We start from the raw sequence: 18,423 nt of genomic DNA, 5'->3' as shown, positions 1-18,423 counted from the left end.
ATTTTTCTATCTGCTGTCATGACAGAGGCCATTAAAATATTTTGCAGCGATGTGGGGCGCCCCCGAACCAAATCTCGCTTAAGTCCCCCAAAAATGCTATAACCGGCCCTGCCTAGATGACTGGAGAAGTCAGATCATTAATCAACACCCTGTTTGGCGATTGGACCACTTTCTATAGGATCGGAGTCATACACAAAGACATCTGTGTGCAGGCTGCTACTTTATATTTATTACATAAACACTATTTACACATTTCAAGAACACATGCTACAGAACTCAAGATCTACAGCTCCTAACAAACAATACAAACATCTGTAACTCTCCAGAACAACAAAAATAAATACCTGTTGACGAGCAAAAATGTCAGACCAGGCTATAAACACTGAGAAAAGATTCAAGTTTTGAATTCAACCATTCAATACAAGTCTTGTTTATAACTATGCAACTGATTGTGCAGCAGATTGGTGTCCTGGTACTGCTACAAGCTCCCTTTGGTTTGTGCTTCTCTGCAGCGGTGATATAGCACCTAAACACATGGAAAAGGGCTTTAAAAGTTCTGAGATAACTTTTCTTTTTATCTAGTCATAATATATTTGCAATTAACACCTGAGGTTGCCTACTCATCTAAGAATATGAGCTAAGGCTCTCAGTCTACATAATGCAATGTGCATTTATGGTTTAAACGACACTGGTGTGCCTATGTCCTGCATAGTGTACAAAATCAGCCAGTATCTATGCTGAAATATGTACAGCTCGGCCACATTATAACAGTTGTAAAACAATTGGCCATTATCTATGTTTTTGATTTATAATCCAACTTCTAATTCCCACACCAAGTCAATGCCATCCGTTGTAATGATAATACTGATATTTCTCCATAGTGAAGTTAATGATCAGAAAACAAATTAGAATTGGTATTCTCTGCATTAATTTGATGGGGATGTGCTGACTTTTGTAATTGATTAATGTGTTCCCTAGAGTGGGCTTGTCATCGTGTTAGTCTATTGGTGTGGTGAAAAGTGGTTTACTACTAAACATTCCATTCAGAGCATGAAAATATTCAACCAAAACACTGTCTAAACTAACAAAAGCACAGGTTCATGATGCTTTCAAGTGTACACACATTAATGCCACACTCAGATATGTACACTTACACATAAACAAAGCCTTCAGTACCATGGTACATTGACACATCTTTAGTACACACAAACTAGTGACCACAGTAACAATATCTACATTCAATGTCTCTCACTCACTATACATTAAGGCATGAGGTGTCTTCTTGGATGCAGTGCATTAGCAGAAGAGGGCTAATTGAGATATACTCAAATGCATTTCAACCACAGCATGTAAATGCGGATTGTCAAGTGGAATGGACAAAACTGAAAAAAAAGGTCTGAATCAAAACATAAATCTTCTAAGGGTAAATTTGATAAAATATATGATTAATACAATATTTCAAAGTGAGACAGTGGTTCATTGATGCATTTACCAATTTGACAAAACACAACAAAACCATTTTACAGACAAACAATTCCAAAACATTGAATAATTTCACTACTTGGTAAAAACAGAACATTGACGACTAAACAAGCCTACATACTCGGATGTCCAGTGCAATACAGAATGATCCAAGTGATTAGGAGTTGGGATGGTATGCCACGTGATTCATCCTTTTACAAGATACATATGTCAAACCTGCCTTTTTCAATTAGATTATAGCAACAAATCACATATGAACTTGATCTAAAAATGTAAAGATACTGCCTTGTGCTCCTGCACTGCCATAATCTATACCTTAAATGACAGATTACACATCTATATGAGCCTTGTACATGCAGTCTATTTGTATAATTGAGCATTTAAAACAACATTCTGAGATATCATGTTAAGTGGATTCATGGTATTTAAATTACTGTGAAGCTCGTTTTAGTGATGTCATAAAGGATGTAGGCTATATTTTCTAAGTGCATGAAGGAGAACAATATCCTACAAGTAACTTACATTATCTTACAAAAAGCTATGTCTACATTCTATTATTTTATATATATATATTTTTTACAAGTAAATTCTTCACAATAATGTATATTGGCTAGAAGGGTGCTCCATGTCATATTTTCCTTCTCAAGCCATAGAGCCACTTCTTTTGATCTGAAAGCAGTTTGCCTGCATACCATACATGTAACCAGAGGTCAGCACAAGCACTGGAGAAATCTGAAAAAACTATCCATAAAACAAACAAAATCTAGTAGACTATCACACCTTACAATAAGTTGCCCAAATAGCACAAAACAACATGGATTTTCAATTTCATTGATAAGTTAGCAGCATTCATAATTATGTGTGTGAAACAAGTCAAGTTTTGTTATTAATTCTGGTCACCACCGGCATTCCATAGTAATTCCAGGGCACTGCAATGGGGACAACTTCATGTAAAGTGTTGCTAGAAATCGGTGATCCACTTTTGATATACACCTGCTGTAAATACTCACAATAATGAATGAGCACCATGCTTTTAAATCAAAACAATACTGTGGGTTGTCGTTGGTGAAATGACAACAGGGATATAAACATCCTCTTCAGATATCTCTTCAGCGTACACCGAGGATTGTCTTGTAGTGCTGTTATTTTTCTCATCCTATGATCATCTCTCCAAGCTCATTTAGACTGTTTGAAGCTTGTCAGACATGTGTGTCCAGTAGTGTAATGGCCTCGGTGCTCTTCTCATCAGAATACTGATACATACAGGTGGTGCTCTCACCTCTCTTGAGAAGAGTCCAGTAGCAGGGTGTGAGGAGGAGTTTATAGATGAATGATGAGACCCAGACACGAGACAGTCTCCTGTATGTGTACGTCTGAAATGACCAATAACATGCAATCACAGGGATACCCTATAAGCATAATGTCAAACTTCTAAAAGGCAAGGTCACTGCCATTACAGACAGACAAGCCTAAGACACCACCGTCCAAGAGGGGAACTGCTGTACATGTGGATTCTCCAAGTCCAAGAGTTGGCCTATTGGTTTCTGAAATGCACCAGATCCATTGCTATAATGTGGAATGGTCCGGTTGATAGTGGCATTCACCATAAAGCTGTGGGGTCCAAGATACGTGGATAATTATATCAGACTGTCCTGATAAGGTACAATTGCCGATTTTAAGGAAAAGGAAACTTGGTAGTGCAAAGCTATTCCATTGTTGCAACACAGTGTGGTGAGCTTTGTTTATGTTTGTTGGCGTTTCAAAAGCAAATGCTGAACAATACTCTGTGAATCAGGTTCCCTTGCATCTTGTCAAAAGACAAACGTGGCTGTGTAAAAGAAAGCCCTTTTCTGACATGTAGCCATACGTCACAACACAGGGGTCGTGTATACACTCACATCAATGTCAGCTGTGCAAGTTGTACAGAAAAATGCAAGATACAATAACTGTACAAAAGAGGACAGGAGTCAAATCTCCGCTGTTGTCATTTAAGTCGTAATTCTGTACAGACTTAGTGGTTTCCAGTAGGCAGATGATCTAAGGGGATGTCCTATATGACTTGAATAGATTCATCTTAATGCAGACCTAATGCATTTTTTTGATATTTCTGGTTGAGTGATTATAATTGTACTGTACACATCCTGGTTTGGTAGATTGTGCAAACACTTAAGGGCAAGAAAGTGTTATCACTGAGATTTGATTTCTGTGTTACTTTGCTGGTTATTGGTCTTTGCTATGTCTGTTGCAGCTGATAAGCACTTGGTTGTCAATTCAAGTCAGTCAATGGTTATCATGAGCTTAGGATCACAGTTCTATACCTTGAAGCCAAGCCCCTTCATAACTTGCTCAGTTCTCCCCCTGGTGGTGTATGCAGGAATATCAACAACATATTGAGCAGTCACCAGCACTATCTACCTTGCCTTGTTCATAAGGTTTAAGTCACTGATCTTTACGGTTTGAGCTTCATTGTCTTTGCATGGATATGCTAACACAAAAAGAAAGAGACTAATTACGTTCATTATCGGATTTAGCTGACCCTGCAAACCTGGGGGAGTGTAGCTTGGCTGCAGATGCAAAACAGAAATGAGGGAGGGAGAGGTGAGGGCCTGAATGAGTGGGCCTAACGTCTGGCCAACAGTGCTGATTCTCCACTTTCCCAAGCCATCTCTACAGATCCCCACAGAGGGCCTTGCCTGTAACCTGAGTGCCAATCAGACGACAGCATTGGAACCAGAAGAGGCGGAGTTGGCAGAGGGAGAAGAGGGAAAGTTCCAGAAGAGCCACTTGCGTTTACACTGCCTCCTCTGGTACAAGTAGTCCTCCTTGTCCCGCTCCTTCCTTGCTCTCTGGTAGTGGTCATCCTCCTTCAGGAACCACACTGGTGGCCAGCGGTGCTTCTCAAAGTAGTCCTGGTTGCCTGCAAGAGGCATGGCTCAACAGCTTTAGCAACATCACATGCAGACAGATGTGCAGACACAAATGCTTCATATAATGATAACTTCTCTATAAATCCTGCATTGATGTAAAGGGGAGATTCAAATGACAGTCGTAGTTACACGCACATACAGGTCTCTTTAGTTAGTATTTCACTTGCATTACCTGTAGACGTGGCCTTCATGTCTCGAGGAAACTTGCGGCACACACTATTATAGTTGGTGCAGATGTGGTGAAGGCACCAGCCAGTTAGCTGTTGGGCACAATGGAACTGCCAGAGAGACACAAGATATTATAGAAGACCCTATTCCACACGTTCTAACTTTTTACATTTAAAAGTGTAACACTTGTTAAAGAAATTAGCATTAGAAATAGAAACAGTTGTGAGATTGGAGAAAAACAGTATAAAGAATAAATACACTCATGGAATTGCAATAGGAACAAGGCCTCCATCTTACCTGAGCCATCTCCAGGTATAACAGCACATCTCCGTCAATATCAGCCCCCATCATAGCAGCCTCCATCAGGACTGTCACTGTATAGAGTTCTAAAGCAGAGGCATGACATGCAGGGTATCCCAAGAACAACAGAATAATAATCATTTGCAGTAATTATGATAATTGTATTGTCAAGTTTTCTGATGATACCACCATTCTTGGTCTGATGTATAAACATGCTGATACTACTGTGTACAGGTCAGAAATTCAAAAGTTTGTCAAGTGGTGTGATGAGCACCAGCTCATCCTTAATGTAAAGAAAACAGAGAAGATAGTGTTTGAACCCAAATCTGTTAGTGACCATGTGCCTGTGGTTGTCCACAATGTCAACATAGCACAGCTTAGTTTGTACAGGTACCTGGGTGTATATATGGACAATGTGCTGAGCTGGAAGGTCCAAGTAAAGAGTGTCTGCTCCAGAGTCCAACAACACCTCTACTTCCTATGGCTTTCAGGAGTTGTCCTGAAAATAATTATCCTGATCTACCATGCGGTCATATAGATATTCAACTGAAATCTCAAATTGCCCACCTCATACAAACTGCCATGAAGGTCATGGGTGTGAGGCAGCATAATTTCTGATCCCTCCCATGTACTTCACTCTGAGTATCAACTCCTCCCTTCAGGCAGACGCTATAGGGTCCCTACTTGTAAGCTGAACAGATATAAGCACTCCTTCCTTCCCATGTCCATCAAATACCTAAACAGCAATACTGTAAGTCAACCTGAGCTATGATAGTACACCACTGACAGAATATAAGGGAATGTGCAACGTATTATGTATTTGGCTATAAGTGTACAACATGTATAATAAGAGTAACATGTAGTGTATATATTATGTTGAGTGTGTAATGTACATAGTCTATTTTGTTTACAGCAGTAATGTGTCTAAGACAATATTTCCTTCTGGGACATTCGAAGATCATCCTATCCTATAAAACCCAGTCTGTCACTGTGCACATTGCCAAATCTAACTTGCAACAGAATTATTAAAAGTAACAGAAACAACTCTCTCAACACACATATTAGCCTAATAGACACTATGAAGAGAAGGAAGAAGAGGGGGAAGTGTGTGTTAAAAATGTGCATGTCTAGTGTTGCACAGATGTGGCTTTGTGTATGACGGTGTGCTCAAAAACAAGTAGATACCTGTTAGTGCAACTAGGTGTGGGAGGCAAAGACGGTTGGCGAGAACAATGAGCTCCATTGCATCCAGGTCAGTGCGGGAACAGAAACGCCCAGTGTACAGGTACTCCAGCACAGCCCTCATACAGCTGCGAGTCGTGTTAGGAAACAGCACCTGAGACAAAAGGCACAGATCGACATCATTCTTCCTGTTCCTATTCACTAGTGTATTCTACTGTGATCTTGTGTGTTTGGTTATTTAGGTTAGTTATTCAGGCTGGTTATTCAGGTGACTTGCAGGAGGTCTTGATATTGTGCACAAAAATGTAATATAGTGGCACACTCTCTAACTCCAGTGAGAGGGTGTAAAGAATTGACTTACTTCTTTGGTGCAGCTCTCCACAAAGGGCCCCCCAAACATAGCTGCCATCCAGTCACAGCTGGAGATGAGCAGGGGCTTATGGGCCATGATCGTTCCATCATCCAGCTTGAACACTACATCTGGAACACAAAGAGAAATCATACTGCATCCAAGGAGAAACACAGAGTGTACAAAATCCCTCAGTATTATGGTGTGCGCTCACCAGAAAAGGTGCCTTTGGCCAGGCACTCTTTGACTCTGTTGGTGCGCCGTACATGAAAGGCTTTGGTGATTTCCTGGTTCATGAAGGACTCGTTGTTAAGGATATTGGCCACCATCATGCGCAGGTCAAAGACCTCCAGCAGCTCAGCAATGTGTGCGATGTGCATTAGCTCCTTCTCGTGCTCGTCCAGCTGACCAGTGTACAGGTAGCGCAGCACAGCGCGGAAGGGCCCCAGTTGCATGGACTGGTCCATGTGCACCACGGTCATAGGCCTGGGGCTGTAGGTCACTGGGTCATCCACCAGCTCCTCCTGGATGCTGACAAAAGCCCTGCTCCAGGTAGACAGCAGTCTGCCCCTCCGGCCCCCTTCAGAGTCCCTCAGGGTGCCGTCACTGGTGCAGGCCCGCAGGTTGGCCCTGTCACCTTCGTCAGGGCTCTCACATACATCGAAGCTGGCAGCACGCATCAGCATCTCACGGCCAGACAGAGCGGTGGCGCGAGGGGGCCGCTCGGTCTCCTCAGACCGGGCGTCCAGGACGAAGAGGTCATAGAACTTGGAGGAGGACGTGGCCAAGTAGATCTTGTGGGCGAAGATTCTCTGCTTCTCCTGTAGGACCAGGATGACATCGGAACACAGGGGGTCCTCTAGAAGACGGACAGGATGCTCCTCAGTGGTGGTGGGGGGAGGTGGCACAGTGATGATGGGTGGTGGGGGTTTGGGAGGCAGGAAGGGGGCCTGGAGGAGGGACCGCTGCACGTTGCGCAGGTGTGACTTCCAGAACTGCAGGTGACGTCGTGAGATTAGGGCGGCCCGGATGGCGTTATCAAATACGTCCTTTACTCCAAACTGAGCCACAACGCTGGTCTCATAGTACGGCACTCCCAGCTCTTTGGCCACCTCACGGCCCCTCTCTGGAGGCAGAATCTCATTGTATTTAATGGGTCTGGAAGATATGACCATAAATGAGGCCAAAAAGAGGCCAACGGTTAAGTGAGTTTACAGACTAAATGAACATGATTCAGAGCAGCATGAGGATGAATAACATTGTATATTGTTTACAAATCTTAGTACAAAGTGGTACCTACATTTCTAATGATGACACAGTGAATCTATCAATCACAGGCTATCAACTTTAACTTGAGATGAAAAGCACTGTTTTAGATTGACTTAGGAGTTGTAGGGCACCTTGCTAGTGGTCGTCGTGCCCGGTTGACTGCCTCCAGGTCAGCGTAGCGCAGGTCCAGCTGGCAGCCCACCAGGATGACTGGAGCCCGGGGGCAGAAGTGTTTGATCTCAGGGTACCACATGGTCTTCACATGGTACAAGGAGTTGGGGTTGGCGATGGAGAAACACAGAACCACCACATCCGACCTGCAATGACGAGTGGGGTTATGGAAGGGACAGACAGGAAAGGTCCACTTACTTTACTCTGCACCAGTACCATGACTTGCATGAGTAAACAAGGTCAGCTGATCTCACCTTCCATACGCAAAGCGTCGGTCCTTGTGATGGTCCCCGAACGTGTCCCAGAGCCGCAGCGACACACTGACGTCATCCACCACATCCCTAGATCGCTCCAGAACCTGACCAGAGAGACATCTATCATATGCATGGATATTACCAACAACTACAAAGTGTGAAACTAACACCTGCCCACCAGCCTAATGTGCTAAGCCCAAGATATACATTGTCTTGCAGGTTTGTTAATGTGCAACAACGGTTTACCCAACTGTAGCACTTAAAACAGAAGATTTCAGTATTGTTTTCCTTCACCGTCAAGTTGCTGGTGGACCAAACAGTTCATTTCAAACCCCATGCAGTCCATTACAAAAAACATAGCCACAAATAGAGAAAACCGACAAACAAATAATGCTTTTCATTAATTAACAGTCAAAACCAGAGAACTCCACCATGTGACGGCCCTGAATTATTCTGAACCGTCTCAGTGCAGCTCCTTCCAAAGGGCGCTTTCCCTTTAATTCCCAATTAAATAGCCAGCATCAGCTGTGCAAAAGTGGGGTTGTGATGGAGACGTGAATGAGGATGTGTTCAACCCTCAGTTCCGAAGCTTCTCTATTCCGTTTGTTTTGTTGCCGTTAAACGTGTGTTTTGTAGCCTAATAGAATTTACCCAGGATCGGATCCACTCTTTGCGTCCGTGGACTACACCTCTCCGTTCTTCGTGGCCTTTCTCCGCTGGAGATCTATTGGCGGATTGGATTGTCTGACTGACCACCACCTTTTTGTATACGGTATTTCATTTGTTTTGATGTGATGTATACTGTGATTATATGTAGTTAGTTGTAGTTGAGGACTTAGTAAGAGTTGATACAATTATTTTACCACAGAACTTTAAAGTGTATGTTTAATACTGGGTTTACGCTACACGGAATGAACAGACAAACATTGCGTGACAAAAGTCACTTGAGTTCACTGAACTCCTTTACCAGGCTGGACTCTTTTTAGGCCCGAGGTACAGGACATTTCTGGAGGAACCAGAACTCATTATGTTATATTATTATATGTGTGTGTAATCATTGATGTTGTTAATACAACCCACGCAAAAGAATATAGTTGTTTTGGAAGTTCTTTCCAATGTTAAGGGTTTATGAAAAGTTTATTTCCATCCTGACTTTTACATAAGTCCTTTTGTATTGGTGTAGACTTGACAGACCAGATGGGACTCGTTCCCTCCCAAACCAAAAGGAGAAACTAATGTTTTCTCTGGTAGGCACAACCTACCTGGCACCCCTATAAATAATAACCTCAAGTCAAAACCGTTACAACCACTCACCTCCTGGCAAACTCTGTACTGGTCTATGGCCCAGACAGTGGGTACATGTGTGGCAAGCAATTGGTACTGAGTGAGTGTGGCATTACAGGCCCGGGCACAGATAAGGCGGGTCTTCCCAACAGCGTTGTCCCCTACCACCACACACTTGATAGTCTCAACATTTGGCCTCTCATAGTCCATGTCAGAATCCATCAACTGGGGCCTGTCAGGGCAGAGGAAAGCAGAGTTTGATCAAATTCCAAAGGGATAATCAACTGGAGATATCAAATATCACAGAGGTACTGAGGAGCTTGTTAAAAACATTTCACCTCATCAAAACCCCTCTGACCCCATCAGGTATCAATACTGCAATCAAATCACATTTTATTTGTCACATACTTTGTAAACAACAGGTGTAGACTAACAGTGAGATGCTTACTTACGGGCCCTTCCCAACAATGCAGAGAGAAAGAAAATAGAGAAATAACAGAACACGTAATAAAACACATAATAATAGATACACAATGATACACGCGGTACCAGTACCGAGTTGATGTGCAGGGGTACGAGGTAATTGAGGTACAGTGCCATGCGAAAGTATTCGGCCCCCTTAAGTTAATACTTTTTAGCGCCACCTTTTGCTGCGATTACAGCTGTAAGTCGCTTGGGGTATGTCTGTCAGTTTTGCACATCAAGAGACTGAAATTTTTTCCCATTCCTCCTTGCAAAACAGCTCGAGCTCAGTGAGGTTGGATGGAGAGCATTTGTGAACAGCAGTTTTCAGTTCTTTCCACAGATTCTCGATTGGATTCAGGTCTGGACTTTGACTTGGCCATTCTAACACCTGGATAGGTTCATTTTTGAACCATTCCATTGTAGATTTTGCTTTGTTTTGGATCATTGTCTTGTTGGAAGACAAATCTCCGTCCCAGTCTCAGGTCTTTTGCAGACTCCATCAGGTTTTCTTCCAGAATGGTCCTGTATTTGGCTCCATCCATCTTCCCATCAATTTTAACCATCTTCCCTGTCCCTGCTGAAGAAAAGTAGGCCCAAACCATGATGGTGCCACCACCATGTTTGACAGTGGGGATGGTGTGGTCAGGGTGATGAGCTGTGTTGCTTTTACGCCAAACATAACGTTTTGCATTGTTGCCAAAAAGTTCAATTATGGTTTCATCTGACCAGAGCACCTTCTTCCACATGTTTGGTGTGTCTCCCAGGTGGCTTGTGGCAAACTTTAAACAACACTTTTTATGGATATCTTTAAGAAATGGCTTTCTTCTTGCCACTCTTCCATAAAGGCCAGATTTGTGCAATATACGACTGATTGTTGTCCTATGGACAGAGTCTCCCACCTCAGCTGTAGATCTCTGCAGTTCATCCAGAGTGATCATGGGCCTCTTGGCTGCATCTCTGATCAGTCTTCTCCTTGTATGAGCTGAAAGTTTAGAGGGACGGCCAGGTCTTGGTAGATTTGCAGTGGTCTGATACTCCTTCCATTTCAATATTATCGCTTGCACAGTGCTCCTTGGGATGTTTAAAGCTTGGGAAATCTTTTTGTATCCAAATCCGGCTTTAAACTTCTTCACAACACAGTATCTCGGACCTGCCTGGTGTGTTCCTTGTTCTTCATGATACTCTCTGCGCTTTTAACGGACCTCTGAGACTATCACAGTGCAGGTGCATTTATACGGAGACTTGATTACACACAGGTGGATTGTATTTATCATCATTAGTCATTTAGGTCAACATTGGATCATTCAGAGATCCTCACTGAACTTCTGGAGAGAGTTTGCTGCACTGAAAGTAAAGGAGCTGAATAATTTTGCACACCCAATTTTTCAGTTTTTGATTTGTTAAAAAAGTTTGAAATATCCAATAAATGTCGTTCCACTTCATGATTGTGTCCCACTTGTTGTTGATTCTTCACAAAAAAATACAGTTTTATATCTTTATGTTTGAAGCCTGAAATGTGGCAAAAGGTCGCAAAGTTCAAGGGGGGCGAATACTTTCGCAAGGCACTGTAGATATGTGCATATAACTAGGAATATAGTGACAGATAATAAACAGTAGCAGCAGCATATGTGATGAGTCAAAAAAGTTAGTGCAGATACTATTTAGCAGTCTATTTAAGTCTATTTAGCAGTCTTATGGCTTGGGGCTACCGCTCTCCATTCGGTAGCAGAGAAAACAGTCTATGACTTGGGTGGCTGTAGTCTTTGAACATTTTTATGGCCTTCCTCAGACACCTTCTGGTATAGAGGTCCTGGATGGCAGGGAGCTCGGCCCCAGTGATGTGGCTGAGTGCCTGTGCCAATTCGGAAGGTCCCTGACGTTCCTTACTCTTTCATTTCAAGAGACACGCTGGGGATTTCAGAGTTCTGGAAGTGAAGTAGGATGTGTTCCTAAAAATAAGCACAGACTCTGCTAACTTAATTTGTCTAGCATCTGGGTTATACTCAGGCAGTATCTGTGTCTAGTCATTTTGTGTTTCCCTGTGTTTTATGCAGACTTACATACTAAGTTATACTGAAAGGAGAGGACATTCCATTTCCCAGAACAATGTGTTATAGGATCACAATCTCTCTCCAACATAAGCCACTTTCAACATAACAAAATATAACATGATTCACATTATTACCCGATGAGATACATCTTTGATCAAATTAAACAGACCACGGGGAGTCCCATTATGCAAGGATGCAGCTGAAATCACAGTTCTCTATAGAGCACTTGCAACCAAAACACATTTTTCAATAAATTCAGCCATGGTCTTACCAATAGGCCTGGCAATGTCAAACAACAGCGTTCTTTTGGACAAAAATACTCACACTGACATCTGTCTCTTGATGAATTTATACATTCAATCATCTAAGCGTTATTTGATCAAGAACCCCTCCTTGGCAATCTTAGCAAGCCCCCCCCCCAAAAAAAATCGAACCATAGATCAGTCTAGGATCCAAGAAAATTGTGGTGAACATAATTAGTTGACAGACAGACGGACACCTATCCACGTCTAGAAAAATAGTGGTTGCTGATCTCGTTATCCAGTTTCCAAGGGAACCAGATTTGCTTCTTGCTTCTGTGTCATACCTTACCCTACTGTAACAGGTGTATGGCAACTGAATGACCTTTACAAAGTAGACTGACAGCCACTCGCAAAAATGTAAACAATGTGGCCAGACATGAGCCAGACTGGACCATGAGGAAAAAATGTAATAGCATATCTGGCCAGCTACTACACCGCCGTATCTTAACTCGTTAATAAAATGTCCATTCCCAATACCCAGACAACCTCCGCAACTATGAGTTGCAACAATGTCTCCACCGTCTTTGACAATGAGGGCGCGAAACATGATGACATTGTGTTTCGACGAAATTCGAGTGTCCACTCTGCATGGCTGTACCGTTGGCTGGTTATGCTTGGTCTCTGTGGGTTCCAATATAGGGCTATTAGCCTACTAACTACATTGCAGGTCTATCTGCAGCACGCCAATTCATTAAAAATAGCTTCAATATTATGTTTGTGAATGGAAGAAGGCTGCGAACTTGGAAGGCGGCAGAAGCTGAATTCTGTGGTGGATTGCCAACCTACTCCTCAATGCCATTTTCTCTCGTTGGTAATGTTGACTATTTGGCAACAGTCTGTGCTTAAAACTTCTTAAGGATAGGGGGCAGCATTTTCACTTTTGGATAAATAGCGTGCACAATTTCAACTTCCTGCTACTCATGCCAGGAATACATTATATGCATATGATTAGTTGGTGTGGATAGAAAACACTCTGAAGTTTCTAAAATTGGTTCAATCATGTCTGTGACTATAAAAGAACTTATGTAGCAGGCAAAACCCTGAGGAAAAACTGTTCAGATTTTTTACATTTTTACGTTCCCTCAGTTGTCTTTGCCAAGGGATATTTGATAGCGACCATTTTACAGTTCCTATGACTTTCACATGATGTCACCAGTCTTTGGAATTGGGTTGAAGTTAATCATTGGTGCAACAAGAAGAGGCACATCCTGGAACAACGTTACACTGTTGAGAGTTACGCAAGAGGAAAAAAGGTGCATGGTTTGTTTACTTGCTCTATTGAATACAGATTGCCCCGTCTACAATTTGATCGATTATTAATGCTTAAAAATACCTAAAGTTGTATTACAAAAGTAGTTTGAAATATTTTGTCAAAGTTTATTAACTTTTGAAATATTTTGTAGTGACATTGTGTTTTGACAAGCTGTTTTTTTTCCAGATCAAACCTGCTTTATTAATTGAAAAAAAGGACCAATTGTGATGTTTATGGGAAATATTGGAGTGCCAACAAAGAAGCTTGTCAAAGGTAATGCATTACGCTTGTTCTTTTGTTTACTGGTTCAGATGGGTGCATGCTATCAGATAATAGCTTCTCATGCTTTTGCTGAAAAGCATTTTTAAAATCTGACATGTTGGCTGGATTCACAACGAGTGTAGCTTTAATTGAGTATCCTGCATGTGTGATTTAATGAAAGTTTGAGTTTTATAACATTTTATTTGAAATTGGCTTCTGCATTTCCAGGGGCAATTGGCCACTTGAGACGCTAGAGTCTCACTATCCCCAAGAGGTTTTAACAAATAGCCATGTCATCAATCATAATTTAGCAAGAACTCAACCGAGGTACTTCAGCTGCAGTTCAGACCTCTGGCTAATGCCGAGGTGATGCAACCAAATCCTGTCTGTCATAGAATAGCCTATACAACATGTCTAGCGCTACCTTGTGTGCAAAGAAGAATTCCATAGTTATTTCGTTATATTATGGACGTATGGATTCTCATGAGCCTATGGACCCTTTTAGTTAGGCAGCTTTAGATGCAAATTAGACTGACATAACTAGTACGTTTGATATATCATAGCCTAAAAAACTCATTATTTCAGAGGATTCCATTAATTAGATAACTTAGCCATACAGACCATATGATAGCCGCTTTATAATATAACTATACTAGAGGCTATATCCGCTCCAAGAACTGACCATACGTGCAGGTAAGCAAATTATAAAGGGTTTAGCTAATAACATTCACCCAGCTTGCTACAAAAGCCATTTCCATCAAGCCGAGTCACTGGTCATTCAGCGCCACCGTTACGTAACACCCAGAGGTTCCTTCCTTGTGCCATTTTATGTTATTGAGGTGCATGCCAAAATGTTAGATTAGTATAGGCTATTATAGGTTACTAACCCAAAAGCCTATCCCGTTGCGCATTTGGCCAAAATGTCTCCTTACCTCAACATAAGGAAATGGTGCATCGGATTGACCGATGTTTGAGACTGAGAAGAAGAGGGCTCCATCCGATGCGGCTAGCACTCTACCATAGCCTGGGCTGAACGTCATTTTCGCAGCAAGGATAACTATAGGGAATTAAATATATTAAATATAGGGGATTAAGTCACCAGAAAAGTATACTTGGTAAAAATAATAAGGTTATCATCACCGTGTGCCTGAGGACACTTGTGGTCTACATGAGTCCGTCTTCACCGTCAACCGCAGGCCACGCCGCGTCAAAGAACCAGCTCCAGTCACCTACGTAATTTATTATAGAAGCACGCGCACCAATAAAAACCCCATTCATTATAAAACAGCGTTCCACTGCAAATCTCCCGTAAATCCCATTCAATCCAAACGTAGGCTATTTAGCTGCTGTATCTTCTGGTTCAGATTCTACTGTAAAGACATTTAGTCTCAGCTCGGCTACTGTACAGATCATTATTACGGTTAATGTCTAAACTCCAAATATTATGTCTGAGATAAGCAATAAACTATATATATCTCTTAAAAAAGGAAGGCTATTGCAAACATAATGGGATGTGATCTGAGTGGACTTTAAAGTTGCCATGACTGCCATCACTCAATGGGGTTGTTTTTTTCCCCTCAAGTATTCTGTTCACAAAACATAAAACCTTCCAAATATAAATAAAATATTTGCATGACTATAGGTCAATTTAACCATGTGTCATTTGGCAAAGTTCTAACCTAACTCAAAGCATAGCCTTTATAAACAAGATTGTACACACGTTAAAACATTTTAAACACCCACAGGCATCATAAATACTGTTTGAAAATTATTTTAAGCTTCTTACCTGTTCTCTTATGGGCTGGCCAAACACTGCACCTTAGTTTGTTTAAGAAAGAATGGTCACTCATCCTTCCACTTTCAATATTCCACCCCCCCCTTTCCTCTTTTGCCCCCCCCTCTCTTTCTCTCTCTGTGAGGCATGCTGTCACCCCCTACCTTTCCTTTTTGCCTGTCTCTCTCTCTGTCTCTCTCTCTGTCTCTCTCTCTGTCTCTCTCTCAATTCAATTCAAGGGGCTTTATTGGCATGGGAAACATGTGTTAACATTGCCAAAGCAAGTGAGGTAGATAATATATAAAGTGAAATAAACAATAAAAATTAACAGTAAACATTACACATACAGAAGTTTCAAAACAATAAAGACATTACAAATGTCATATTATATATACAGTGTTTTAACAATGTACAAATGGTAAAGGACACAAGAGAAAATAAATATGGGTTGTATTTACAATGGTGTGTGTTCTTCACTGGTTGCCCTTTTCTTGTGGCAACAGGTCACAAATCTTGCTGCTGTGATGGCACACTGTGGACTTTCACCCAGTAGATATGGGAGTTTTTCTAAATTGGATTTGTTTTCGAATTCTTCGTGGATCTGTGTAATCTGAGGGAAATATGTTTCTCTAATATGGTCATACATTGGGCAGGAGGTTAGGAAGTGCAGCTCAGTTTCCACCTCATTTTGTGGGCAGTGTGCACATAGCCTGTCTTCTCTTGAGAGCCATGTCTGCCTACGGCAGCCTTTCTCAATAGCAAGGCTATGCTCACTGAGTCTGTACATAGTCAAAGCTTTCCTTAATTTTGGGTCAGTCACAGTGGTCAGGTATTCTGCCGCTGTGTACTCTCTGTGTAGGGCCAAATAGCATTCTAGTTTGCTCTGTTTTTTTTGTTAATTCTTTCAAATGTGTCAAGTAATTATCTTTTTGTTTTCTCATGATTTGGTTGGGTCTAATTGTGCTGCTGTCCTGGGGCTCTGTAGGGTGTGTTTTTGTTTGTGAACAGAGCCCCAGGACCAGCTTGCTTAGGGGACTCTTCTCCAGGTTCATCTCTCTGTAGGTGATGGCTTTGTTGTGGAAGGTTTGGGAATCGCTTCCTTTTAGGTGGTTATAGAATTTAACGGCTCTTTTCTGGATTTTGATAATTAGTGGGTATCGGCCTAATTCTGCTCTGCATGCATTATTTGGTGTTCTACGTTGTACACGGAGGATATTTTTGCAGAATTCTGCATGCAGAGTCTCAATTTGGTGTTTGTCCCATTTTGTGAAGTCTTGGTTGGTGAGCGGACCCCAGACCTCACAACCATAAAGGGCAATGGGCTCTATGACTGATTCAAGTATTTTTAGCCAAATCCTAATTGGTATGTTGAAATTTATGTTCCTTTTGATGGCATAGAATGCCCTTCTTGCCTTGTCTCTCAGATCGTTCACAGCTTTGTGGAAGTTACCTGTGGCGCTGATGTTTAGGCCAAGGTATGTATAGTTTTGTGTGTGCTCTAGGGCAACGGTGTCTAGATGGAATTTGTATTTGTGGTCCTGGTGACTGGACCTTTTTTGGAACACCATTATTTTGGTCTTACTGAGATTTACTGTCAGGGCCCAGGTCTGACAGAATCTGTGCATAAGATCTAGGTGCTGCTGTAGGCCATCCTTGGTTGGTGACAGAAGCACCAGATCATCAGCAAACAACATTTGACTTCGGATTCTAGTAGGGTGAGGCCGGGTGCTGCAGACTTTTCTAGTGCCCGCGCCAATTCGTTGATATATATGTTGAAGAGGGTGGGGCTTAAGCTGCATCCCTATCTAACCCCACGACCCTGTGTGAAGAAATTTGTGTTTTTTGCCAATTTTAACCGCACACTTGTTTGTGTACATGGATTTTATAATGTCGTATGTTTTACCCCCAACACCACTTTCCATCAGTTTGTATAGCAGACCCTCATGCCAAATTGAGTCAAGGCTTTTTTGAAATCAACAAAGCATGAGAAGACTTTGCCTTTGTTTTGGTTTGTTTGGTTGTCAATTAGGGTGTGCAGGGTGAATACATGGTCTGTTGTACGGTAATTTGGTAAAAAGCCAATTTGACATTTGCTCAGTACATCTCTCTCTCTCTCTCACACAGTCACATGTTTTGGTATATTTTAACTTTGTTGAGAGAACAGGAAGATTAAATTACATTTTACCATTAGAGTTGAACGTTCTATAAACTTACCCAGAGCAGTAATTTTCCACAGTGTTAAATGTCCTGGTGTGGAAAGAAAATCCAGAGTAGGCCTACTGGTTACACCAAAATGGTATAATTGTGTAATGACAGTTAGTAATGTATTTTCTATAGATTGCAAAATTGCCCAGACACAATGTTTTTAGATAACAATAATGAGCCAGGGGCTGCATCGCACCCATATCGGTGCACACTCTCTCATTTTACAGTAAACAGCTATTGTTAACAGTAACCCCCTTTGGGAAGGACTAATTAGTTATTGACTTTCATAAACATGTGTGTTTTTGGCTACAGTAACCCTAATCAAGACATTGCTTGAGACAATGAGACATTGAGACATTGCATATGTTAATTGACATATGTGAATAAGTACCAAAATGTGTCCACCATGTTATTCTAACCATTGTAATGTGTTATATATTCCACTAGATGAGGCTGCTGCATTACTATTTTCTTCACGTAAGCTACTATTTTGACATCACTGGTAATCAGAATGCGATATTGATTGAACATAACATTTCTCGCATAGACATGTTTATAGATTGATACCAGTACAGGTCAAACTAGATCACAAGGCCAAAAGCATGTCTCGACCCTAGAACTACTAACACATAATGATATGAGACCATGTGCAATAGTGTGACTACAGGCAAAGAGAAAAGTTGTGTAAGCAGATTTTTGTTGACACGGTTTACAAGTGAACTCTGTG

The 18,423-nt window shown here is 41.7% G+C and overlaps 2 protein-coding genes across 12 annotated transcripts in view; one reads left to right on the top strand and one right to left on the bottom strand.

The window, feature by feature from the left end:
• Positions 1-207: 207 nt before the first annotated feature.
• On the bottom strand, positions 208-15,128 carry LOC112248459 (rho-related BTB domain-containing protein 2). 2 transcript variants are annotated; one of them, XM_024417496.2, is made up of 11 exons: positions 14,858-15,128; positions 14,650-14,774; positions 9,417-9,618; positions 8,103-8,206; positions 7,809-7,994; positions 6,623-7,566; positions 6,421-6,539; positions 6,063-6,213; positions 4,875-4,963; positions 4,582-4,687; positions 208-4,399 (listed from the first exon to the last, which is right to left on the bottom strand). In XM_024417496.2, exons 2-11 carry the CDS (start codon positions 14,712-14,714, stop codon positions 4,194-4,196), a joined length of 2,172 nt encoding a protein of 723 aa, XP_024273264.1. In that variant the 5' UTR covers positions 14,715-14,774; positions 14,858-15,128; the 3' UTR covers positions 208-4,193. The 2 variants fall into 2 exon arrangements, with proteins under 2 accessions (XP_024273264.1, XP_042176478.1); XM_042320544.1 differs by having other exon boundaries at positions 14,650-15,128.
• LOC112248460 (indoleamine 2,3-dioxygenase 2) overlaps positions 13,318-18,423 on the top strand; it is a 17,855-nt gene continuing 12,749 nt past the window's right edge. For 2 of the 10 annotated variants that reach the window (XM_042320554.1, XM_042320547.1), the window contains exons 1-2: positions 13,411-13,464; positions 13,643-13,729. Coding sequence is in view for 8 of the 10 variants with exons in the window: in XM_042320547.1 (XP_042176481.1) it covers positions 13,684-13,729 (46 nt within the window). In the remaining 2 variants the exon portion in view is untranslated. Of the gene's footprint in view, positions 13,465-13,642; positions 13,730-17,571; positions 18,174-18,423 lie in introns of those variants that run through there. The other 8 variants (XM_042320546.1, XM_042320550.1, XM_042320552.1 and 5 more) reach the window with 8 other exon arrangements.

This window comes from Oncorhynchus tshawytscha, linkage group LG04, assembly GCF_018296145.1.
Source record: "Oncorhynchus tshawytscha isolate Ot180627B linkage group LG04, Otsh_v2.0, whole genome shotgun sequence".
Classification (NCBI taxonomy): Eukaryota; Metazoa; Chordata; class Actinopteri; order Salmoniformes; family Salmonidae; genus Oncorhynchus; species Oncorhynchus tshawytscha.
The sequence above is the reverse complement of the archived record's forward strand: the minus strand, read 5'-3'. Positions and strand labels throughout refer to the sequence as shown.

What these genes read in the sequence shown, in the direction of transcription:
- LOC112248459 (XM_042320544.1), bottom strand. Translation starts at nt 14,714, where the DNA reads ATGGAGCCCTCTTCTTCTCAGTCTCAAACATCGGTCAATCCGATGCAC. An exon ending in TATACCTGGAGATGGCTCAG is followed by an intron (nt 4,688 to 4,874) that starts GTAAGATGGAGG and finishes TCTCTCTGGCAG; the next exon opens with TTCCATTGTGCCCAACAGCT. An exon ending in CATGAAGGCCACGTCTACAG is followed by an intron (nt 4,400 to 4,581) that starts GTAATGCAAGTG and finishes TGCCTCTTGCAG; the next exon opens with GCAACCAGGACTACTTTGAG.